The 25519-nt window shown below is 43.1% G+C and overlaps 2 protein-coding genes across 13 annotated transcripts in view; one reads left to right on the top strand and one right to left on the bottom strand.

The window, feature by feature from the left end:
• The window catches only part of MIPOL1 (mirror-image polydactyly 1), a 286091-nt gene extending 270913 nt beyond the window's left edge, over nucleotides 1-15178 (bottom strand). For 2 of the 3 annotated variants that reach the window (XM_077819074.1, XM_077819076.1), the window contains exons 1-2: nucleotides 15042-15178; nucleotides 4713-4765 (exon numbers count right to left, since the gene is read on the bottom strand). The gene's annotated coding sequence lies outside the window, so the exon portion shown is untranslated. The remainder of the gene's footprint in view (nucleotides 1-4712; nucleotides 4766-15041) is intronic. The other variant, XM_077819075.1, reaches the window with a different exon arrangement.
• The window catches only part of SLC25A21 (solute carrier family 25 member 21), a 408519-nt gene continuing 397607 nt past the window's right edge, over nucleotides 14608-25519 (top strand). The window contains exons 1-2 of one of the 10 annotated variants that reach the window (XM_077819078.1): nucleotides 14608-14734; nucleotides 15061-15138. In XM_077819078.1, coding sequence (XP_077675204.1) covers nucleotides 15072-15138 — 67 coding nt within the window. In that variant the 5' untranslated portion in view covers nucleotides 14608-14734; nucleotides 15061-15071. Of the gene's footprint in view, nucleotides 14735-15008; nucleotides 15139-25519 lie in introns of those variants that run through there. The other 9 variants (XM_077819077.1, XM_077819083.1, XM_077819082.1 and 6 more) reach the window with 9 other exon arrangements.

The raw sequence follows: 25519 nt of genomic DNA, 5'->3' as shown, positions 1-25519 counted from the left end.
CCTGACGATATGTACCCAGAACCACCTGCGACAATGTTTTTGCCCCATCAGGCATTGGGATTTCTACCCAGAATTCCAATGGGCAGCAGAGACTGCAGGAACTGTGGGATAGCTACCCACAGTGCAACGCTCCGGAAGTCGATGGTTGCCTCGGTACTGTGGACACACTCCGCCCTTAGAGTATTTGTGTGGAGACACACACGATCGACTGTATAAAAACGCTTTCTACAAAACCGACTTCTATAAATTCGACCTAATTTCGTAGTGTAGACATACCCTAAGTTTGGTACCATTTGCTAAATCGGTATCTGTAAAATATTTAAGTAATCGATTCCATGCAGAAATTTGATCAATAAGCTTTTCAGAGCTAACTGCACCTTTTCCTCATAAAGTTAAAATATAGAGCAAGCAGAAATCACCAGAAAGCCTCCATATTTTCTAAATACTATTAAAAACTCAGCCAATGTACTTCAAGTACACAATTCTGGACCATAGAAGAAGCTTTCTATTAAGCTCTCTCGCATTTGGATACAAACTCAGACCAGACACCAAAAAAATCCTGTGCTTTTACTCAGTACTGAGCTTTGTAAGTGGCATTCATGATCAAGGAACTAAACTTTTTCCCCATTCTATTAATATATTAATTATCTTTACATTCCAAAAGCATCACACTTTGTACTAGCAGTAGAGAATCTACTGGCAGAGATTTAGATTTTGCCTTTTTGCCTGTTAGAAATGCGTATCATTTAATTTACTGCAGATTTGGTTCCAACATTGCTATTCAAATTAACATATTACACGAAGTTAAAATTCTGCCTTCATTGGAGTTACCCAGGATGAAAGTAAGGGTTGAATTTGGACATTATGATGTTATATGGATTTTGGTAAATTCTGCATCATTAAAACCATACTGACAGCGAGAAGATTAACTCATTACCTATTATTTCTTCCATACCTAGGACCCAGTCCCACAATATCGAAATTGATGGGAGTTTTGCCACTGAATTCAAAAAGATCAGGCCTTTAATTGGCTAATTCAATTACTATAAATTGTGATGTACGCATATCAGTTTTCCTCACTAGGAAGTAGACATCAAATGGAGATCTATAATATCAGTCTAGTAGACTTATTCTTTACTAAAAACAGAGAACAACATTTTAACAATACTTGCAACTACTCCTGTAAATAAAGTCACAACAAAATTCTGTGAACCTTTTCAACATTGAATTTTTTTTAATGAAGTTCAGAAACAAGAAAAGCAATGACTGCTCATACTGTTTTTCAGCATGTCTTTTTCTTCTACTTTTAAACAGAGATTTAAAGCGGAATAATGAACTACCACATATTGAAAGTAAAGCCCTGCATGTAACCATTACCTCTTTGATGCCAATAAAACTATAAGCCTCTTCTTTTTTAAATAGAATATTTTCATTAATTTACACACACCAAAGAAAGAGTACACCTGGTTCCAACCTCAGAATCAATTCAATTGTGCATTAGCCTACCCGCATCCTTCTGAAATGAAAACTCAATACTGGAAGGAAGAAATGAGAACGAGCTAAAGGAAGATTTTAGAGCTGTGAATGAATTGCAGTTAACTCAAGAGATTAACGCAAAACAAATTAATTAGATTTTAAAAATAGTCACGATTAATTGCAGTTTTTAATCACACTGTTAAACAATAATAGAATACCAATTTAAATGTATGATAAATATTTTTGGATTTTTTCTACAGTTTCAAATATATTGGTTTCAACACAGAATACAAAGTGTACAGTGTTCACTTTATATTATTATTTTGGATTACAAATATTTGCACTCTACAGAAGAAAAAATAAATAATATTTTTCACTTCACCTCATACAAGTACTGTAGTGCAATCTCTTTATCATGAAAGTACAATTTACAAATGTAGAATTTTTTTCCACATAACTGCACTCAAAAATAAGACAATGTAAAACATTACAGCCTACAAATCCACTCAGTCCTATTTCTTGTTCAGCCAATTGCAAAGAGAAACAAGTTTGTTTACATTTATGGGAGATAATGCTGCCTGCTTCTTATTTACAAGGTCACCTAAAAGTGAGAACACGCATTCGCATGGCACTGTTGTAGCCGGCGTTGCAAGGTATTTACGTGTCAGATATGCTAAACATTTGTATGCCCCGTCATGCTTCAACTTCTAGATTTACAGTGCAAATATTTGTAATAAATATAATATTAAGTGAGCACTGTATTGTATTTGTATTCCGTGTTGTAATTGAAATCAATATATTTGAAAAGATAGAAGAACATCAAAAACATTTATTATAAATTTAAATTGGTATTCTATTATAGTTTAACGGTGCGATTAAAACTGTGATTGTGATTATTTTTTTAATCTCACAATTAATTGCAATTTTTAAAATCATCTGACAGCTCCAGAAGATTTCAAACAATCATTATTTCTGCTTTCTCTCAAAAGTGTCCCAAGAATAAAGTCACTATTTGTTTGGATGCAGAATAACTTGTTTTCATTCATGACAGTATAATAGTTTGCTACAAGCATTATAAATAAGGCTGCGTATGTGTCATGGAGGTCACAGAAGTCACAAATTCCGTGACTTTGTGACTTCTGCAATAGCTGGTGCAGCTGGATCCAGGGCTGCCCTGGGCCAGCCGCACTGGCTGCTGGTGGGGCAGTCTTTGGCCATCGCCCCCAACCCCCTCCAGCAGCAGCAGTAGTTGGGTGTCAGAGGGGACCCAGGGCTGGGGCAGGAGAGCCAGGCCGCCCTCTCCCCAGCACCCACGGTGCCCCCCACCCCACCCCACCCCGCAGCACCTGCAGCCCCCTGGCCCAAGTTTTAGTTAGGGGTATTATCATAAATATAAAGGGAAGGGTAAACCCCTTTAAAATCCCTCCTGGCCAGAGGAAAAATCCTCTCACCTGTAAAGGGTTAAGAAGCTAAAGGTAACCTCGCTGGCACCTGACCAAAATGACCAATGAGGAGACAAGATACTTTCAAAAGCTGGGAGGAGAGAGAAAAACAAAGGGTCTGTGTCTGTCTATGTGATGCTTTTGCCGGGGACAGAACAGGAATGGAGTCTTAGAACTTAGTAAGTAATCTAGCTAGGTATGTGTTAGATTATGATTTCTTTAAATGGCTGAGAAAATAGCTGTGCTGAATAGAAAGAATATTCCTGTCTGTGTGTCTTTTTTGTAACTTAAGGTTTTGCCTAGAGGGATTCTCTATATTTTGAATCTAATTACCCTGTAAAGTATTTACCATCCTGATTTTACAGAGGTGATTCTTTTTTACTTCTATTAAAAGTCTTCTTGTAAGGAAACTGAATGCTTTTTCATTGTTCTTAAGATCCAGGGGTTTGGTTGGGTCTGTGGTCACCTACGCAAATTGGTGAGGATTTTTACCAAACCTTCCCCAGGAAGTGGGGTGCAAGGGTTGGGAGGATTTTGTGGGGAAAGACGTTTCCAAACTACGTTTTCTCGGGAACTCAGATAAAGTTTGGTGGTGGCAGGGGAAGTCCAAGGGCAAAGGGTAAAATAGTTTGTACCTTGGGGAAGTTTTAACATAAGCTGGTAAAAGTAAGCTTAGGAGGTTTTCATGCAGGTCCCCACATCTGTACCCTAGAGTTCAGAGCGGGGAAGGAACCTTGACAGGTATATAGTACAAGTCATGGACGTGCCACGGGCCGTGAATATTTGATTACTGCCCATGACCTTTCCATGACTTTTACTAAAAATACCCATGACTAAAATGTAGACTTAATTATAAACAATAGCCTCTGAAAGACAAATGACAGTATTACCTACATAATTTCAGCTAAGATTCATTTCCTCCAAAAGTAAAAATGAATCTGGTAATCTGTTCAGTGAGATTCAGCCAACTTCAGTGACACACAATATTATGCAAGTTATTTGTATATGCAGTTGACATTTTCTCATACAGTTTACTGCTACACACACCTTTTGGAAATGTAAGGCTGACCTAAGATTGCTGTGTGCTGACTAAAACTAAATCCTACATATTAGTCTTGCCAGGTGGCAACCAAATGCTATAATTAAGGTTATGAAAGCATATTCATCCCTGTAACGGAGCCTTTCACTGCTCGTGCCACAAATCAGCCGGAGACGGCTTAGAGTGCAAGCACCAGTGCCCTTTTATTTACAGTGTCACTTCCTACCACCATCTATATACAGTCTGTTCAACACTGCTCCCTGGGGGACAGCTAGCTCCCTCAGCCAGGAGGGACCTACAGCCACAGGCTCCTCCCTTTCCTGTTCCTCCCTTTGCTTCCTTCCTGCCAGCTCTATATAGCCCCTGGCTAATAAGGTCTACAGGTGTTTCTCATCAAGCCCTTACGCGAGCCATACCCAGCCAGCTCCAATTAATGCCCCTTAATTGGAGCTGGGCTAACAGGGGCCTGGCCAGGACCTCCTGGCCAGCACCCTGTTACAATCCCAAATACCTGGTTTTCAGTTGTTAATGACATTTCTTAAAAGTTATCCTTATACACTAAAAATACATTTATTCTAAATTCAAAGGTAATTTTTTTAAAATTTTGAGTAAAATCCCTTCAATCATGTTGTAAACAGTTGGTGCAATTAAAAAAATGACATTTACCATCCACCATAATTAAATTTACTTCAACATCACTGTTTTTTGCCATTCTGAGTATAAAGAAAGCCACAAACAGCTCTGTAATACATAACCTTTGGTATTCAGTGTATGTGGTCATATGTCTTCTTAAGTGTTTGTACAGCACCTATTACAAGGGAGACAGAACAGCTACAGTAAAAAACTCTCAAGCATTTGTTAACTTGTTTCTGTTCTATTGGATCTGCACAAATCAGCACATACTAAAACTTCAACTAATATTATTTAGCTCATTAATATCAGCACGGATAATCAAATATCACCTCCTGCCATCTTCAAGTTCACAATACTCTTTTAGCCATTCTAATTTTAAGTTATCTAACTATATCCATATAATTTCTATAACATATCTAAGCCAGTCCACTGAAGATATACTAATATTTCCATTACAACCACCCATTTTCCTGTTGAGTTCGTAGTGCATAGGAGTCCACAACGAATAACCACAATCAATTTGGTAGCGATAAGCACCCTTGGTGGTAGTTTGTACAAATCAGTATTTATAAAGTGTTTTAACTACAAAAAGTGGATATATTGTACATGTTAAGGAATACTATATCAGCCGACAGCATGGTTACTGCCCTCTCATGCTTAAGAGTTGGTAGACCCACGGTAGCATTGAGGCATGCTGATGGAAAAGCATGAAGGAACTTACACTGATGCTTTCCATGCTGTATCTATTCTGTGAATAAACAGAACTTCTCAGTCTCCACTGATGTTTACATGACATTTCACAAATAGTTTACATTTAAAGAGAAGGGAAAAGGCAAAACCAGAAATCCTCTTTTCAACAGTATTTAGCTGCTGAAATATTGCTGTGAGATGAAATTTACTAAAATAAGCCTTAGTCTGAAAGTAAGTTTTTAAAATAAATGTTAAACTAGTCACTAATCCACACAAGTGAAAGGAAGCCTCAGCACAGGTTTGAGAGGTTTGAGCTAATATGTTACAGGCTATGCTTTTGCATTTTTGGGTGCTCCTGCAAAATATATTTTACCACTGGCCTCCTTCCACAAATGTAACTGTTTCCTGCCTACACTACTATGCACAAAGATGGCCTAATGATTTTGGGAAGAGTTAGCCAGAGGACGCTTGGGGATATACATCAAAAGCAATTGACTTGTTTTACATAAAATTGTGGATCACACAAGTGAGACAAAACTTTAAGCACTCAGCCTCCTGCAGCAGAAGTTGAGCCCAACTCTGGTGACCAGTTTACATTCATAAGGCTATCTGCACATGGGGAGGGGAAAGAAAAGCTAATATATTTAAGTGAAAGCCGAGCTTCTCCTTTAATTTTCCACCAAATTAGAGGAGTGAGCAGTTGAGAGCTTCACAAGAACAGAGCTGACTTTTGAACCCTTATAGAAGCAACATCACACACTCTCCTTTAGGGCAATAACAGTGTGCTACAGCAACCCCTACACTATCATGTATCAAGATGGCATGCCAAAAAGATTAATGGTAAGTTTGATCTGATTTAATATGCTCATTAATGGTTGAGAAAAAAGGAGTAAATTCCACAAGAGTGAAATTTTCAAACGGTACTGAACTGGAAAGGGTACCAAATAGCAGCGAGAACAGAGAAATGGCACAGAGAACCAGCGAAGCTAGAAATATGGACAAAAAATGGCAAGCTAATAACTCGGAACAGAAATAAAGTGAAACAGTGAATGAGAGAGAAAAAGCTGATTAGATGTCAAGGAGAAACAGTGGGTGATAGAAAAATCACATTTCATTTGCTATCCCCAAGGCAGCGGAGCAGCAAAAAAAATAAAATAAAAGTGATCTATGGGAAGAGGCTGCATCATCAGGGAGGTGATAGTTCCTTTCTAGGGAAACATGTGTGCACCCACAGCTCCACATTGCCACCTCCATGCTCGTCGGCACCAGCTCACCAACAAACAAACAAAGCCCTGAGCACAGGCAGACAAGGACAGCGGGCACGCTCTGGAGACACCGATGTGGAGGGGGGAAGGCATACAACTCTTGGGAGTGCGAAAGGTGAGCCCCAGCTGGGAAAGAGGAGCAGGAGCATAAGCAGGGATGGGAAGCGGGGCTAGAGAGAGCGGTTAGGATTCGATTAGCTGTTTACTGAAGCTGGTGAGGAAGTAGGGGCTGGAATCTTCGGTGGATGTTTTTACTGGGGGCTGAGAGTGATTGCTGGTGGATTGTTGCTTTGGAGAGTGCTGTGGTGGTGGACCTGTGGGGGATTTTGGGGGGAAGGGATGCAAAGGCTAGGTATTTCTGAGAGATGGCTAATGGGAAAGGGCTGGAGCACACTGGGGTTTTTTTGAGGGGGTGGGGTTGGCGGGAGAGGACAAAGTTCCTGTGTTTGTCTGCTTGGTGTTTGTTTTTGTGTTGCTAATGTTGTTTGTTTTGTTAAGAACGTTAAGAACGTTACGGGACCGGAGGAATCTGATGTGTTTCTTACTAATGGCATGTGAGGAAATGTCCTTGTTTCTGAAGAGATCAGGAATGGAGGCCCTGACAGGTGTCTGGTTTCAAGAGTAAAGTTGGTTGAAGTGTGTGTGTGTGTGTATAGAGGGGGGATCATTCACTAATAATTTAATACCTAGGGTGATCATACATTCTGTTTTGGCTGGGACAGTCCCCTTTTTAAACCCTGTCCTGGACATCTTGACTTTTTTTTGGCAAAAGTGGGCATTTGTCCCGTTTGATGATCAGTTGGCAAGAACAAACGGGACAAATGCCCAGTTCTGCCAAAAAAGTGGGGTGTGCCTAGGGTGACTAGATAGCAAGTATAAAAAATTGGGATGGGGGGTAATAGGAGCCTATATAAGAAAAAGCCCCCAAAATCAGGACTGTCCCTATAAAATCAGGATGCGGGGGTGTGGTGTGGAGGGGGAGAGAAAAGGAGATACCTGCCATGCACAACAGGCTTGGGCTAGTGGTGACACCAGGTGGCTTGGGTGTACCGTTTTCACTTTGAGAAATATGGTCACCCCAGATACCTTCGAAGGTGGAAATAATCAAATAAACTGTATTTTGATAATAATATTACTGAACTAGTTCTTTTAAAGAGGAGGATGTTGTGGTCCCGGTAAACACAGGTGACGCAGTGTTTGGGAAGGGCAGGAGAAGACAAGGCTCATGAGAACACAGGATTAAACCTTGTAGTACTTCGGGAAATCAGTCCAGTGGAGGTGCAGCCATTAGTATTTTGAGAGTGTGAGCAGATAGATGTCAAAGGAGAAAAGGTATATGTTATAAGTTAAAGTAACCTGCAGGGGTGTTTAACCATGTTTGTTTGGGGTATATGACACCTAGTACGAAAGTGATAATGGATTTGTTTTTATTTTAATATTGCAGATCCTCTGTAAGGTTTCCTAAAGTAGTAGTTAATGTTTTATATAAGAGAATGACATTATGGGGACATGGATCCACAACAGACGCATCTCAATGTTAATTATGTACACCTTGGGTATTTTATTTTGAAATTTAATTTTATTCTGTAGACATATACAAATTCTCTACACAAATTCCTGTTTTGTTGCAATGGTACTTATTGCTGAAGAAAGATCTGATCAACTGTAGACCCTCCCCCGGCTGATACTGTTAGGCTGAACTGCTATAGTTAGTCCATCCTAATTCTATTTCTGTTCTTTGTATCAAAGGGGATCTTGTACAGTAGATTCTCCATCTCTGGATAAGCAGTGATGCTCAAGTAGTTCTTTGACAACCTAGAACACTGGGGGCCTGATGATCCTGCAGCATTTATCAAGCAATGTTCTTACTGAGAAAAACCAAGGGAACTAATGCAAATGTTAATGAAACATTAATGTTGAGATTTTAATTACTTGAAGGTCACCACAAACAAAGTTTATTATCTTAGGGGAGTTACTCTAGATCCCCATCACAATGATTACTCAGTCTTTATAACATGCATATATTAAAGAATTCACATTACTATTTGTTTCCTGATACGTGCAAGGGGGACGAACTATGTTTGCTGTGTGAAGAATAATTTTGAATTTCCTGATTTTTTTACAATTAAAATCTCAAGCTTTAATGCGGCATTAATTTTTTTACATATAATTAATACTTATCCATGTTCATATACTGTATAGTGACAATCACAGGTTTTGCAAAGCAATTAACAGCTACATTTTCTTACAGTGCTGGAATATCTACTTATTGTATTGGAATAAGTGTCTACTTATTGTATTGGAATAAGTATCTACTTATTCCAGAACTTGTTGGTAACACTTTATCACAAGAAGAGAGGCTCAGCAAATGAACTTATCAGAATTGTACTGTAGCTTGGTGAAAATATCTTTCTAACAACAACATATTTTCAGGTCTTGGCTTCTAAGTAATAACACACTAGCTATTCATTTTCCAAGTAGCAGAACACATTCTGGAGAGATTTGACAAATTCTCAGAAAGGCCTGCTTCTGGGGGAAAAATGTGCTTTATCTCAGAAGTTCATGCACAATAACTACCTACAGCCAACTAAAGTATCTTCTTCAGCATACCACTTGTCTAAAAAATATTGCTTTTTTGCTTGTAGAGGACCTGCTTTTTCTGCCACATAAATGGGCTAAAATGGTAAAATTAGATGAATTTTGGTTTCTAATGATTTAATAGTCTAACTTGATTTCCCTTCCTGTTCCCTATATAAATCTAAGATTAGCCTCTTCACAGTCCTTCCATACGATCTCTCCATTGGTAGTATAAGAACCGTCTCTGCAACTCCTGCCAAGTGAAACAACTTTCCTTTATCTCTATTGCATTTTGCCATTATTGTGACACTTTAATCCTAGCTCAAAATATATTTTCCCTTTCCAGTAACTTAATGTAGTTTTCCTCAGTTACTAATTATTTAACTCCGTGAAGGTATTAACTCTGTAAAACATTTTGGGGTGCTGTTTGTAGGAAATATTGAATACAAAATTAAGTTGTGCTGTAATCTTACTATCTGGTGTAGGTACTTATATTACCCTATTTCCACAGTTTCTGGGCACTTCACAATCTTTAAAGTATTCATCCTCACAACACCCCCTATGAGGTAGAGAAATACTTATCATTATTAAAAATATTACACTTTTCACTTTAAATATATTTATCAGATTGTACACCCAAAGAATCATTCCAGATAAGAAGGGAGAAGAAAAGTTATTTATTTTCTCCAAAGCTACCAGATTTCATTTAACCCCACACTTGGGCCCATACTCTTAGCAGCAGACTTATCATAACTCTCACATTTTAAAGTAGTCTAACGTCATTATCTCCTGCAAGAGTGTCACATGCTACCACATCCCATGGCAACTTCCAAGTGTCTCCAAGTGTTCTTTACTTTCTGTTGCGTGACTACATTGTTTATTGTTACACACCTCTTATTCACACTTACTCAATGAAGTTTTGGTGCCTTAGTCCTCTGATGTGAACATTTTCTCTTTAAAATAATCTAGTTTTCCCTAAAACTTGTCCTGTGTATAATTCCTTAGCCATGTCTTCCAAAATCCTGCTAAAAAGGATGAGAAGAAACATCACAGTGACTTCAAAAACTCTTCCATGTGTGGTGATATTCACTGCAGGCTAAAAGGACCGGTGTTTGGTGAATCTTGTGGCTCACTGTATCTGCAATGACTGGGCCTAACTGCTTTGGATGAAAGCCTGGCCTTACTAAAATCAGTGGCATTGACTTCACCCAGAATTTCACCCTATAAGTCACTGTGGCTTGGCAGGTCTCTGGGCAAGCACCTGAAAGCTTCCTTGCCCTTTTATTGGTGTGCCACATAATTATGACAAGAAGTTGGCGCCCTGAATGAACATATCAGAGGCACCAGGAGGTAAATGAAACACTGTATTAGTACCACCCACTTTGACACCAATCTATTGAGTCATACAAGGGTAAATACCAGTTCAGAATATGGAAAACAGCTCTACCCAAAAGGAAATTCTACCCAAAAAGAAAGCAGGCAGAATTTAAAAATACAGGCGAGTCACATCATATGTGCATTTAACTTACACAAATTCAACTATACACGCTCGGCAAAAAAAAAAGAAAAATAACAAGATACTTGTAAAAAGTGTGGGCGATTCCACCCACCATTCCACTCAATGAGCATATGCCCCGAGTGAGCATGAGATGGGAGACGTGAATCTGCTGTTCCCTCAGTCGGTTTCAGTTCCCGCATGCCTCTCATAGTGTGAGCATCTCGCCGCGCTGAGTGTGATTCTAGTGTTTAAAGATAACGTATTTTTTATACAACATGGCCGCTAAACACAAGCCAACTACTTCATCTGGTGCTCAACCAAAGAAACAGTGATCTGTTCCAATGCTGGAAGAAAAACTGGCTATGTTGGACTTATTGAGAGACAGTATGTCAGTCTCCAAAGTGGCGTGTAAATATGGCTGCAATGAATCTAGCATCCGTGCCATGAAGATTCAAGAGAGAGAAATTCGTCAAGACGTGGCATCAAGTACTCCAATAACTGCTAAAGTGACGAGCCAGGTGCATGATAAGACTTTAGTGAAGACTGAAAAGGCATTAAACTTATGGCTGGAAGACATGAACCGTAAACATGTGCCTATCAATGGCAACACGTGTCAAGAAAAGGCTCTTAGCCTCTATGCACTGTTCAAACCTCCCGCTGAAGAGGGACAGCCTTCTGATGAGAAGGAATTCAAAGCCAGCCAAGGTTGGCTTAACAGTTTTAGGAACTGCTTCAACCTCAAAAACGTGCAGACTACTGGTGAAGCTGCATCTGCCAATGAAGAATGATTTAATTTCTGAATACGATCCCTCTATGGAACGAAGTCTCAAAATCACACATAGTATTACGGATGATTTGAGACCGTATCAAGAAATGTTTGAGCAGCTCAAGAGACAACAGCAACAATTGCCCATCACCCTGTTTTTCAAGGAAAAACAACCAGCAGCAGATGAGCCTACACAATCAACTTCTCGAGCTGAACCAGAGCCAACCACTTTGTCTACAACTCGCTTTCCATCACCCAAGCTATGTACTCTTTTTTTATATACTGTACATTACTGTATACATTAATACATATTACTGTGCAGGGTTGTATACACAAAACCATGTACAGTATACTGTACTTTATGGGCGATTTAAGGAATTTTCAAGGGTAATTTTGACTATATGCAATTTTAGTCTTACACACTGACTTCAGAACCTAACCCCCACATAAGACGCAACTCCACTGTAGGATCTGTTTTGGCTTGGAGATGACTTGGCACTAAGGTTCAGATGGTCTTTGGTGGCTGGGATGCAAGAGCATGCAGACACACACAGCTACAAATATTTTCTGTCTTCAGAAAGTTCAGCAGAACCTAGGGTTCCTGTTGTATGATGGTGAGCACCTTTTGAGGGAGAAGTTAAGAGCTTCAAAGTGACAGAGACAAAAGCCACCCTTCATTCCCTCACGTCTGTCATCTAGTCCTTTCACCAGAAGCCACTAGCCAACCTAGACCTCTGGAGTCAGGACACTCATGTTCAGGGTGTTCATCATCCCTAATTCCAAGAAACAAAAACCTCTTGCGTTTTAAAGGGTAAAGAATTAATAGTCAGTTGGTATCCAGTTTCGAGGGTGTCCCTCATGGAAGGAAAATAGGAAGCTTTTTATCCCAGATGGTCCCTAGTCACCTTGGATAAATAGTCCCTCAGCTTTACCAAGGAAGGCTACAGAATTCAGTTAAAAGAAATTCCACCAAATTCACCATCTGAGCTACGTTCAAGAGTGCCTCTGAGATCAACATGCATTTGACATGCATCTGACGAAGGGGTATTCACCCACGAAAGCTCATGCTCCAATACGTCTGTTAGTCTATAAGGTGCTACAGGACTCTTTGCGACTTTTACAGATCCAGACTAACACGGCTACCCCTCTGATATTTGAGATCAACAAAATCAATAAGAAATTTCAGGAAATCCAATCCCTCCTGGAAAAGAAAGGCATCAAGTCTATGGATATGTATTTCCTGATCCTTAAAAAAAATGAGAGGGCTGAGGCCTATCATGGTGGACAGACAGCTCAATTTCCATGTGGCAAAAGAAAATTCTCAGTGTCTGTAAGGATAATCATACATTTGTTTTCTGTTTGTTTTGTTCTGTTTTTTGGAAGAGAGTGACTTGATACATGCAGTTTGGACCTCGCAGATGCTTGTATGCTGAAATGACTGAATTTCATTCAAAACTACCTGAAGGTGCAACTTGTGTATCTGAAACAAGTACAGGATATAGAAGCCCTGCCAGGCCTGACTCCTGAGCAGGTAGAGACTAGAGGAAGAGGTTTGGTATCACCTAGCTGAAGGTGGGAGACAGGAAGTTAGACAGACATCCCCAGAAAACAAAAGGCATTGCCTCTCCCCTCTGTAGATTCAGATTGGGTCAAGGGTCATCAGGGTGACGAAATAGGTGTTGGTTGGCTTTGGGTTAGCTTATGTGGCTCTGTGGGGATGGAAGCCTGAGGGGTCCATGTCTAGCCCATGAGAGGGGAGCTATGGGATGTGGGCAAAAGGGTTACAAGAAGTATGGGGGTCAACTGGAGGAGAAAGGGGGTGGGGCAGCCAGATGCAGGGGTCGGGGTCAGGGGCAGGGCAGAGTGTTGTGCTAGTAGATTGGGGGCAGCCAGGGAGCACGGAGTTATTTGGGGATTAGAAATCTGAGGAGGGTACTGGGGTCAGCAAGGGAGCTGGCACAGTGGGGTGGGACAGGGGGGAACGGGGAAGAAGAGCAGGGGAGCTGGCTTAGTTGATTGGGTTTGAGACCAGAAAGTGGAGGCCCTTTCTGTTCTCTGCTCCACTGGCTACTAGGATGCTCTGTCCTATCACCATGCCTGGGGCTGCTGCCTATACAATAACTCCTTGCTTAACATTGTAGTTATGGTCCTGAAAAATGCTACTGTAAGCAAAATGATGTTAAGCAAATCCAATTTCCTCATAAGAATTAATGTAAAGGGAGTTGGGGGGTGGGTGGGTTAGGTTCCAGGGAAATTTTTTTCACCAGACAAAAGACATTTATATATGGAGTCAGAGGGTGGAAGAGGGTGTGATATTTCCCAGGGAATGCCTTGCTGCTAAATGATGAACTAGCACTCGGCTGAGCCCTCAAGGGTTAACACATTATTGTTAATGTAGCCTCACGCTCTACAAAGCAGCAGTAATGGAGAGAGGGAGACACAATAGATGCATGGCTGTGGCTGCAAACATTCCCTGCAAAACTGAACAGTGATGATGAACCCACGCTATCCCACTGAAGCACACCACTCCCTCCACAGACATACACATACCCATCTGTGTGTATGTGTGTGTGTGAGAGAGAGAGAAACAGAGACACACACGGTGTGTGTGAGAGATAGAGACACACATTGCCCCTTTAAGTATGCTGACCCCCCTCTAAGTACATTGCCTTTTTAAGTAGATCAACAAGTTGAGATACCAGCTGCTGCCAGCAAACTCCCTCTGTCCTGAGCCCTGTCCTGTCCCCACCTGCTCTGTGGAGATGAGGTGTAGGAACGTGGGGGTGGGGACACCCTGACATCAGCACCCCTCTTCCCCACCTGCACAGCAAGCAGGAGGCTCCCAGGAGCAGCTCCAAGGCAGAGGGCAGGAGCAGCACAGGGGAGTGGGGGGAGGGACAGCTGAACTGCCAGGCAATTGGTAGCCTGCTGGGCAGCTGCCACACAGGGAACTTAAGGGATCTGATGGGGGGCTGCCAGTCCACGCTGGTTCTAAGCCCCCACCAGCTCAAGCCAACTAGCTGCTCTTCCTGCAAGCAATGGACAAAGCGGGCAGCTGCCAAACACTGTTATAAGACAGCATTGCACAACTTTAAACTAGCATGTTCTGTAATTGATCAGCCACATAATAAGTTAACCAGGACCACATTAAGTAGGAGTTACTGTACCTCCTGCCTCCCTGCCCCTTGTGACAGGACTTCCCCCTTTCCACTCTCCAAACTTGCTCCCTCTCAGTCTACCAGCAGGGGCTGAATTGCAGACTGCAAAGCAACAGGGGACCTGGCCTTTCAAGCAGGGCAACGACTCTAGGCCCAGGTTCTGGCCCGTAGCTGCCCCCCCGCCCACTAGGTATAAAGGTTGCGGGGGAAGGGCTGGGGGAGCGCACGCAACAGGCAGGTTCCTGCACGTGTAGCTGGGCTCGTTCCTCGCTCGCATAGCCTCTGCCTCCTCCTCCTCCTCCTCCTCCCGCCCAGCCACGGTCCCAGGGTGGAGGGGCGCTCGCGCTTCACCCTTCCAGCTGCCACTTTCTGCCAGGAGCCGGTCTGCGACAGTCCCCGCTCCCCCCGACTTCCCACTGTCTCGGGCTCTTTCCCCTCACTGGGGCTGACGCTAGTTCTGCCCCCAGGCCGCCTCTGCCGGGTACTTCGGGACTGACCGCTCTGCTGCTTCCCCAGCGCAGGTGAAGATGTCCAGGAAGCCGGGCGGCTTTTTGCAGGAGGCTTCTCACCAGATCACGGCCGGCGGCTCAGCGGGTAAGTCAGACATTTTCCTCGCAAGCACTCTGCGCTCCCTGCTCTCTCATTATTATGTATTGGAGGGTGTGATTCAGTTCACCAACATTTCCTGACTCTGGCTAGTCGTGGGCACAACCTCCCCTGGTGTGTGCGCTGCGAAGCCGAGCCTGGGCATCTGAAAACCCACTCTGCGCGTCCTCCCCCCACCCCAAATGTGTCCTGGCCCTGGAGTCCAAAAAGCCTTGATCAAGTGCCCAGTCTCATCCCACTCGCTGGCTGTGGGCTGCTCCTCCCCCTGTGTGTGCCTGCAGCCAGTTGCACTGACTAAAGGAGGCGAGGTGACAGCCTGCTCTTTGGTTCCCTGCTTCAACAGTTCCCCTGTCTGGGAAGTTTAAACCAGCCCCCTTGGCGTTCTGATGCAGCTCTCTTGACCCAGAAGAACCGACTAGGTTTCCTCTCCTTTGATTTTACAAACAAACTACATGGGGGTAGAAATTAGCATGTGTCGTTCTCCTGTCAGTGTCTGTTGCAATATATAGCAGTGGACTGTAGGTTGCTGGTAAAATACAGTAACTCCTCACTTAATGTCCTCCTAGTTCGGCAGCCGCCTGCTTTGTCCACTGCTTGCAGGAAGAGCAGCCCATTGCAGCTAGCTGGTGGGGTCATGAAACCATGGTGGACCGGCAGTCCCCCTATCAGCTCCCCTAAGTTCCCTGTGTGGCAGCTGCCCAGCAGGCTATCAATTGCTGGCAGTTCAGCTGTCCCTCCCGCACTGCTGTGTGCTGCTCCTGCCCTCTGCCTTGGAGCTGCTCGTGGGAGCCTCCTGCTTGCTGTGCAGGAGGTGGGGGGGGGGAAAGGGGTGCTGATGTCAGGGTGTCCCCCTCTACCCGCTTCTGCTTCTTGCTCCTGTACCCAATCTCCCCAGACCAGAGGGGACACTATAGGGCTCAGGATACAGGGAGTTTGCTGGCAGCAGCTTCTGTTGCAACTTGCTGATCTACTAAAAAAGGCAATGTACTTAGAGTGTGGTTAGCATACGTAAAGGGGCAATGTGCATGTGTGTGTCTGTCTCTCACACACATGCATCCCCAGGCACTTTGGAAAATGGAGGGAGTGGTGCGCTCCAGTGGGATAACATGAGTTCATCATCACATTCAGTTTCCACAGGGAATGGTTGCAGCCACTGCCATGCGTCTATTGTGTCTCCTCTAGGGTGACCAGATAGCAAATGTGAACAATTGGGACGTGGTGGGGGGTAATAGGAGCCTATATAAGAAAAAGACCCAAAAATCAGGACTGTCCCTATAAAATCAGGACATCTGGTCACCCTAGTCTCCTCCCTCTATTACTGCTGCCTTGTAGAGTGTGAGGCTACATTAACAGTTCATTATTTAGCAGCAAGGCATTCCCTGAGAAATATCCTACCCTCTGATTCCACCACCTCAACCAAGCTTCACAATCATCATTGCTGTGTACAGTATTAAATTGTTTGTTTAAAACTTAGTGTGTGTGTGTATGTATAGATACTAAAAAAAAAAAATCTTTTGTCTGGCAAAAACAATTTCCCTAGCACCTAACCCACCCATTTACATTAAATCCTATGGGGGAAATTGGATTCACTTAACATCATTTTGCTTAAAGTAGCATTTTTCAGGAACATAACTACAACACTAAGCGAGGAATTACAGTATTCTGTCTGAGGCCCCAAAAGCTACATTTACAATAGTGTTACAACAGTATTTTAGGCCATTATGGAACAATTGTGAAATATTTAAAACATAGGAATGGCCATACTGGTTCAGACCAGTGGTCCATCGCCTTCCAACAATGGCTGATGCCAGATGCTTCCGAGGGAACGAACAGAAGAGGGCAATTTGTGGAGGGATCCATCCCCTATCCTCCAGTTCCAATTTCTGGAACTCCAAGGTTTTGAGGACTCTGCTGTACTTTGGACTAAGCTTGGATATAGTGCACCATGATTATGTTTGAAAGGCTGCTAAGATTTAGATCGGTTTACTGTTTAACTATAATGGTGCTACTGGCCCACTGTAGTCTCTTCTAACAAGTGACTGCTTTATCTTTTCCTTGCAGAAGCATGGACTTAATTTAATATCTTTTCCATATTTGCATACTATGATCGTCTATAAATCCTTATTGGAGTGTTCATACCATGTAGAAAGCAGTGTTAAACTTCAGAAACTTATTTTATGTAGCATTTTTGTAGCACATTTGATATTATTAAGTTAAAATAGATGCTGGATTGTTGTTACTGATCTAGAATATTATGACACATTGTTAATAGCACTTGAAGTTATGTAGTTCAGGGTTTACAATTCTGAAATATTAATAGTAAAAATTGCACTGCACTGAAACTGTAACTACTCTATTTAAAATGGAAGTACACTGTACTACTCTTTGTACTTTAGCAGTAATCTTTAAAATCAGATATACTGTTGCATCTCCAGGAAGAAATTAAAGTAACATCTTACACTTTTCTGACATAAATATAGCATTAAACTAACAAAATCAACCTATAATAATCAATAACATTATTTTTAAAAATTTACCGATCACTAATTCATTAGATTATTCAAACTGTAAACTTTAAATATCACAAATTTATGATATTCAGTTTTTGCATTTAATTCAGCTTGGACAATGACAGTATTTCTAGTTTCTGATTGTCATGTAGTAGAATATTTCAGTGTTTGGGTTGCAAATAGTGCAGAGTGCACTCATGTCTAAAGAAAATATTACTTTTTTTAGTTACATGATTTAAATAATCTAAGTATTTTAATTAGGTGGTGTCAAGGTTCCTCCCCCACTCTGAACTCTAGGGTACAGATGTGGGGACCTGCATGAAAAAACCTCCTAAGCTTATCTTTACCAGCTTAGGTCAAAACTTCCCCAAGGTACAAAATATTCCCCCCCGTTGTCCTTGGACTGGCCGCTACCACCACCAAACTAATACTGGTTACTGGGGAAGAGCTGTTTAGACGCATCTTTCCCCCCAAAATACTTCCCAAAACCCTGCACCCCACTTCCTGGACAAGGTTTGGCAAAAAGCCTCACCAATTTGCCTAGGTGACTACAGACCCTTGGATCTTAAGAGCAATGAACAATCCTCCCAACACTTGCACCCCCCCTTTCCTGGGAAATGTTGGATAAAAAGCCTCACCAATTTGCATAGGTGACCACAGACCCAAACCCTTGGATCTGAGAACAATGAAAAAGCATTCAGTTTTTTACAAGAAGACTTTTAATAAAAAATAGAAGTAAATAGAAATAAAGAAATCCCCCCTGTAAAATCAGGATGGTAGATATCTTACAGGGTAATTAGATTAAAAAACATAGAGAACCCCTCTAGGCAAAACCTTAAGTTACAAAAAAGATACACAGACAGAAATAGTTATTCTATTCAGCACAATTCTTTTCTCAGCCATTTAAAGAAATCATAATCTAACACATACCTAGCTAGATTACTTACTAAAAGTTCTAAGACTCCATTCCTGTTCTGTCCCTGGCAAAAGCAGCATACAGACAGACCCAGACCCTTTGTTTCTCTCCGTCCTCCCAGCTTTTGAAAGTATCTTGTCTCCTCATTGGTCATTTTGATCAGGTGCCAGCGAGGTTACCTTTAGCTTCTTAACCCTTTACAGGTGAGAGGAGCTTTCCCCTGGCCAGGAGGGATTTCAAAGGGGTTTACCCTTCCCTTTATATTTATGACAGGTGGTCTAAAATATTTTTTTTTATTAGACCTAAACTAGTAGACAGTATCTTTTTTGGCTTAAAATGCTTAATCTGTCATTGAAGTACTATAACCGTAGTTTTCAAACTTTTTTTTCTGATGACCTAATTGAGGAAAATTGTTGATGCCTGCAACCTAATGGAGCTGGGGATGAGGGGCGTGGGAGGGGTTCAGGGCTGGGGCAGAGGGTTGGGGTGAGGGCAGTGGGGTTGGGGATGAAGGGTTTGGGGTGCAGGAGGGGGTTTGGGGGGGCTCAGGACTGAGGCAGGAGGTTGGGGTGTGTGGGGGTCTGGGCTCTCGGCTGGGGGTGGGGATTGGGGATGAAGGGTTTGGGGTGCAGGGGGAGCGCTGGGTTTGGGGGGCTCAGGACTGGGGCAGGAGGTTGGGATTGGGGCATGGGCTTACCTCAGCCGACTCCTGGTCAGCAGTGCAGCAGGGGTGCAAAGGCAGGCTTCCTGTCTGTCCTGGCACCGTGGTCTGCGCTGTGCCCCAGAAGCGGCCAGTAGCAGATTCAGCTCCTAGGCGGAGGCACACAAGTGGTTCCATGTGGTTCTCCTCCACAGGCACACACCCCCACCCCCACAACCCAGCTCCCCTAGGAGTCAGACCAACTGCTGGCCACTTCTGGGGCACAGCACAGTGTCAGAACAGGTAGGAACCAGCCTGCCTTAGCCGGGCAGCACCACCGACGGGACTTTTAGTGGCCTGGTCGGCAGTGCTGACTAAAGCCGCTGCTACCCAGTGCTTTACATTCCATGACCCGCAGTTGGAAACCACTGGTCTATTAGGCCCTGATATAGTACAGAATATAAATGTTTAATTTCAAATCCCACAATATACAGTATAAATATGACAAATATAAATAAATCAAACAGAGTCAAAAACAAAGCCACGTACGCACAACAAACGTCAGTTAGTCTGGAATAGCAGATTTTCCCTCGCAGCTCATTACCCAAATATAATGGATTTTTCTTTTCCTGACTATCACACTTTTTTCTTTAGTTTTGTTTTTAATCTTTGCTACAAGCAGATAACACTCATTTACTATCCTTGGTTTGAAAAAATAAATACATGCAGTGTTCCTTAGACAGAATTAATAGTTTGGCAGAAAAATAATAAAGCCATGTCATTCCTAGAGCGATGAGATGCACTTTACCACCAGAAACGTGAGTAAATATCTAACCTTAAATTACTGGCTGAGGACCGAGGCCCCCTACTCAGCCAAGGCCTTAGATAATTTTTCCAGCTGTTCTACCTCTGTCTATCCTCCCTACGCCACCCCTTGAAGGCAACCCTGACTCCTTTGTGGACACCTCATACCTGAAAAATGTAATCTAATTGGGCAGAACATTGTGAAAAGAAAACAACCTGATTTAAACTAAATATGCAATTTGGCAAGTGACGAGTTGCGGAGTGTGTGTGTGTCAGAGTTGGGTGTGTGGAAAGTAGGGCATGATAAGTATCCACAAATATCTGAAGGGTATAAATAGGGCCCTACCAAATTCACAGCCATGAAAAACACATCATAGACTGTGAAATCTGGTCTTTTGTATGCTTTTACTCTATACAGATTTCACGGGGGAGACCACCATTTCTCAAATTGGGGGTCCTGACCCAAAAGGGAGTTGCAGTGGGGTTGCAAGGTTATTTTAGGGGCAGTCATGGTATTGCTACCCTTACTTCTGCATTGCCTTCAGAGCTGGGTGGCCGGAGAGCAGCAGCTGTGAAGGCAGTGCCCTGTGAGCAGCAGCACAGAAGAAAGCATAGCAATAGCTTACCATGCCACCCTTAGTTCTGCGCTGCTGCCTTCATGGTTGGGTGGCCAGAGAGTGATGGCTGCTGACTGAGGGCCTGGCTCTGCAGGCAGCAGCTGCGGGCAGCAGCACAGAAGTAAGGGTAGCAGTACCACAACCCCCTCCTACAATAACCTGGCAACCCCCACCACCACTCTGCCCACACACAGCTTTTGTTTGCTTCAGGATCCCTACAATTACACCACCATGAACTTTCAGTTTTAAATAACTGAAATCATGAAATTTATTATTTTAAAAATCCTCTGACCATGAAATCGAGCAAAATGGACCATGAATTTGGTAGGGCCCTTGTATAAACTTCAAGGTGACAGAATATTGTCAGCGTGGTACAAGGGGGTATAACTAGGACCTACAGGATGCAATTAGGGAGAGGAAAACCCTTTTGTTGGGATCTAAAACTAGACTTCCCAAAACCCTAGAATATGTATTCAGAACTATCCACCATTGACAGGAAAATGGAGTGGATGACTGAATAGGTCTTTTCAATCTCTATTTTCTGTGATCAGAAAAGCTTCCCCAATTTCTTTGCATTACAGACTATTAAAAATGATGCGGAAGGAAAAAAAAAGGAAGAGAAGTACGGAACTTGTGAATTGTATTAGAACAGAATATGTCCCTTGGTGGTTCAAAAACACTTTCATATACAGTAGCTCCTCACTTAAAGTTATTCTGTTTAACGTTGTTACGTTGCTGATCAATTAGGGCAGTGGTCGCCAAACGTTTTGGCTCGCGCACCCCCAGGATGACCTGCCGCAGGCGCGCTGCCTATGGAAGAAGACCGGAAGACCTGCCACAGGCGGGGTACACCAGCTGTGGATGTGCAGAGCTGCCGCCGAAGGAAAAAATGGCGGAGTGCCGTCCGGTGGCACTACTGCTGCTGTGCACCCCCGGGATCATCTCGTGCACCCCCTGAGGTGCGCGCACCCCAGTTTGGAGACCACTGAATTAGGGAGCATGCTCATTTAAAGTTGTGCAGTGCTCCCTTATAACATTGTTTGGCAGCCACTTGCTTTGTCCACTGCTTGCAGGAAGAGCAGCCCCTCCCCCCTGCTCCTGCCCCCCGCTTACCCCTTCTCCATATAGAGCAGGGTGGGGACAGGACAGGGCTCAGGATGGAGAGAGCTTGCTCACAGCAGCTGCTGTCTCAACTTCCTGATGTACTTAAAAAGGCAATGTACTTAAAGGGGCAATGCGCATCTCTCCCCCCCCCACACACACACACAGAGGGTGTGTGTCTCTGTTTGCCATGCTGTCTCCCCTCCCTCCATTACTGCTGCTTTGTAGAGTGTGAGGCTACATTAACAACAATGTGTTAACCCGTGAGGGATCAGCCGAATGCTAGTTCATCGTTTAGCAGTAACGCATCCCCTGGGAAATATCCCACCCTGTTCCACCCTCTAACTTCACCACCTCAATCAAGCTTCAGCAATCATCATTGCTGTGTACAGTATTAAATTGTTTGATTAAAACTTATATTGTGTATCTATGTAAAGTTTTTTGTCTGGTGAAAAAAATTTCCCTGGAACCTAACACGCCTCCCCCCCTTTATATTAATTCTTATGACAGCTTTCAGAGTAACAGCCTTGTTAGTCTGTATTCGCAAAAAGTAAAGGAGTACTTGTGGCACCTTAGAGACTAACAAATTTATTTGAGCATAAGCTTTCGTGAGCTACAGCTCACTTCATTGGATGCATTCAATGGAAAATACAGTGAGGAGATTTATATACATAGAGAACATGAAACAATGGGTGTTACCATACACACTGTAAACAGAGTGATCACTTAAGGTGAGCTATTACCAGCAGGAGAGCGTGGGGTGAGGGGGGGAACCTTTTGTAGTGATAATCAAGGTGAGCCATTTCCAGCAGTTGACAAGAATGTCCGAGGAACGGTGGGAGGGGGGGAAACATGGGGAAATAGTTTGACTTTGTGTAATGACCCATCCACTCCCAGTCTCTATTCAAGCCTAAGTTAATTGTATCCAGTTTGCTTAATTGGAATTAATTTGCAGTCTCTCGTTGGAGTCTGTTTTTGAAGGTTTTTTTGTTGAAGTATTGCCTCTTTTAGGTCTGTAATCGAGTGTCCAGAGAGATTGAAATGTTCTCCAACTGGTTTTTGAATGGTCGAAACAACAGACTGGACTTCTACATAGAAAGCTTCCGCCGACATGCACGAGCTGAAATTGTGGAAAAGCAGCATCACTTGCCCCATTACCCCAGCCGTGCAGAACACAATGCCATCCACAGCCTCAGGAACAACTCTGACATCATAATAAAAAAAAAAAGGAGGTGCTGTCGTCATCATGAATAGGTCGGAATATGAACAAGAGGCTGCTCGGGAGCTCTCCAACACCACTTTCTACAAGCCATTACCCTCTGATCCCACTGAGGGTTACCAAAAGAAACTACGCCATATGCTCAAAAAACTTCCTGAAAAAGCACAAGAACAAATCCGCACAGACACACCCTTGTAACCCCAACCTGGGGTATTCTATCTGCTACCCAAGATCCATAAACCTGGAAATCCTGGACGCCCCATCATCTCAGGCATTGGCACCCTGACAACAGGATTGTCTGGCTATGTAGACTCCCTCCTCAGGCCCTACGCTACCAGCACTCCCAGCTATCTTCGAGACACCACTGACTTCCTGAGGAAACTACAATCCATCGGTGATCTTCCTGAAAACACCATCCTGGCCACTATGGATGTAGAAGCCCTCTACACCAACATTCCACACGAAGATGGACTACAAGCCATGAGGAACAGTATCCCCAACAATGTCACGGCAAACCTGGTGGCTGAACTTTGTGACTTTGACCTCACCCATCACTATTTGGGAACAATGTATACCTTCAAATCAGTGGCACTGCTATGGGTACCCACATGGCCCCACAGTATGCCAACATTTTTATGGCTGACTTAGAACAATGCTTCCTCAGCTCTCGTCCCCTAACGCCCCTACTCTACTTGCGCTATATTGATGACATCTTCATCATCTGGACCCATGGAAAAGAAGCCCTTGAGGAGTTCCACCATGATTTTCAACAATTTCCATCTCACCATCAACTTCTGCCTGGACCACTCCACGCAAGATATCCACTTCCTGGACACTACGGTGCTAATAAGCGATGGTCACATAAACACCACCCTATACCGGAAACCTAACTAACCGCTATTCCTACCTACATGCCTCCAACTTTCATCCAGACCAGACCACACCACATGATCCATTGTCTACAGCCAAGCTCTAAGATACAACCGCATTTGCTCCAACCCCTCAGACAGAGACAAACACCTACAAGATCTCTATCAAGCATTCTTACAACTACAATACCCACCTACTGAAGTGAAGAAACAGATTGACAGAGCCAGAAGAGTACCCAGAAGTCACCTACTACAGGACAGGCCCAACAAAGAAAATAACAGAACGCCACTAGCCGTCACCTTCAGCCCCCAATTAAAACCTCTCCAACGCATCATCAAGGATCTACAACCTATCCTGAAGGAAGACCCATCACTCTCACAGATCTTGGGAGACAGGCCAGTCCTTGCTTACAGACAGCCCCCCAACCTGAAGCAAATACTCACCAGCAACCACACAACAGAACCACTAACCCAGGAACCTATCCTTGCAACAAAGCCTGTTGCCAACTGTGTTCACATATCTATTCAGGGGACACCATCATAGGGCCTAATCACATCAGCCACACTATCAGAGGCTCGTTCACCGGCACATCCACCAATGTGATATATGCCATCATGTGACAGCAATGCCCCTCTGCTATGTACATTGGTCAAACTGGACAGTCTCTACATACAAGAATAAATGGACACATATCAGACATCAAGAATTATAACATTCAAAAACTAGTTGAAGAACACTTCAATCTCTTTGGTCACTCGATTTACAGACCTAAATGTTGCAATACTTCAACAAAAAACCTTCAAAAACAGACTCCAATGAATGACTGACTGCTGAATTGGAATTAATTTGCGAACTGGATACAATTAACATAGGCTTGAGTAGAGACTGGGAGTGGATGGGTCATTACACAAAGTCAAACTATTTCCCCATGTTTCCCCCCCTCCCACTCCCCACTGTTCCTCAGACGTTCTTGTCAACTGCTGGAAATGGCCCACCTTGATTATCACTACAAAAGGTTCCCCTCTCCCTCCCCCGCTCCTCCCCCCCCCCGCTCTCCTGCTGGTAATAGCTCACCTTAAGTGATCACTCTGGTTACAGTGTGTATAGTAACACCCATTGTTTCATGTTCTCTATGTATATAAATCTCCCCACTGTATTTTCCACTGAATGCATCTGATGAAGTGAGCTGTAGCTCACGAAAGCTTATGCTCAAATAAATTTTTTAATCTCTAAGGTGCCACAAGTACTCCTTTTTCTTTTTATTAATTCTTATGGGGAAATTGGATTCGCTTAACATAGTTTCACTTAACATTGTAGTTATGGTCCTGAAAAATGCAACTCTAAGTGAGGAGTTACTGTAATGTAAAAGTATTCTTGTGGGTGATGCTGTAGAGCTGAGTTCTTACGGGGGATTTGAATAAAGTCAGGTTGGTGTTTTGGTACATAGATATTTTTGGAAGGGTGTTCCTGTCAGAAAGGGCAGCAGGGAAGAAGGCATAGAGCCAATTATAAGAAAAGGAAACTGGACACAGAAGCTGATGGTGCTGGCAGAGCAGAGAGACGAGGGTAGGAATGTGAGCAGGAGAAGAAGTTTGAACTAATTGCACTGTGCAGTGGGGAGGCAGTGAAGTGACTCAGAGGGAATGACATTGTCAAAGTAACAGGTGAGAGAGATTATTTTGGTATCAGTGG

The sequence above is a fragment of the Eretmochelys imbricata genome, chromosome 6 (genome assembly GCF_965152235.1).
Source record: "Eretmochelys imbricata isolate rEreImb1 chromosome 6, rEreImb1.hap1, whole genome shotgun sequence".
Lineage (NCBI taxonomy): Eukaryota > Metazoa > Chordata > Testudines > Cheloniidae > Eretmochelys > Eretmochelys imbricata.
This window is presented reverse-complemented; position numbering and strand designations above follow the sequence as displayed.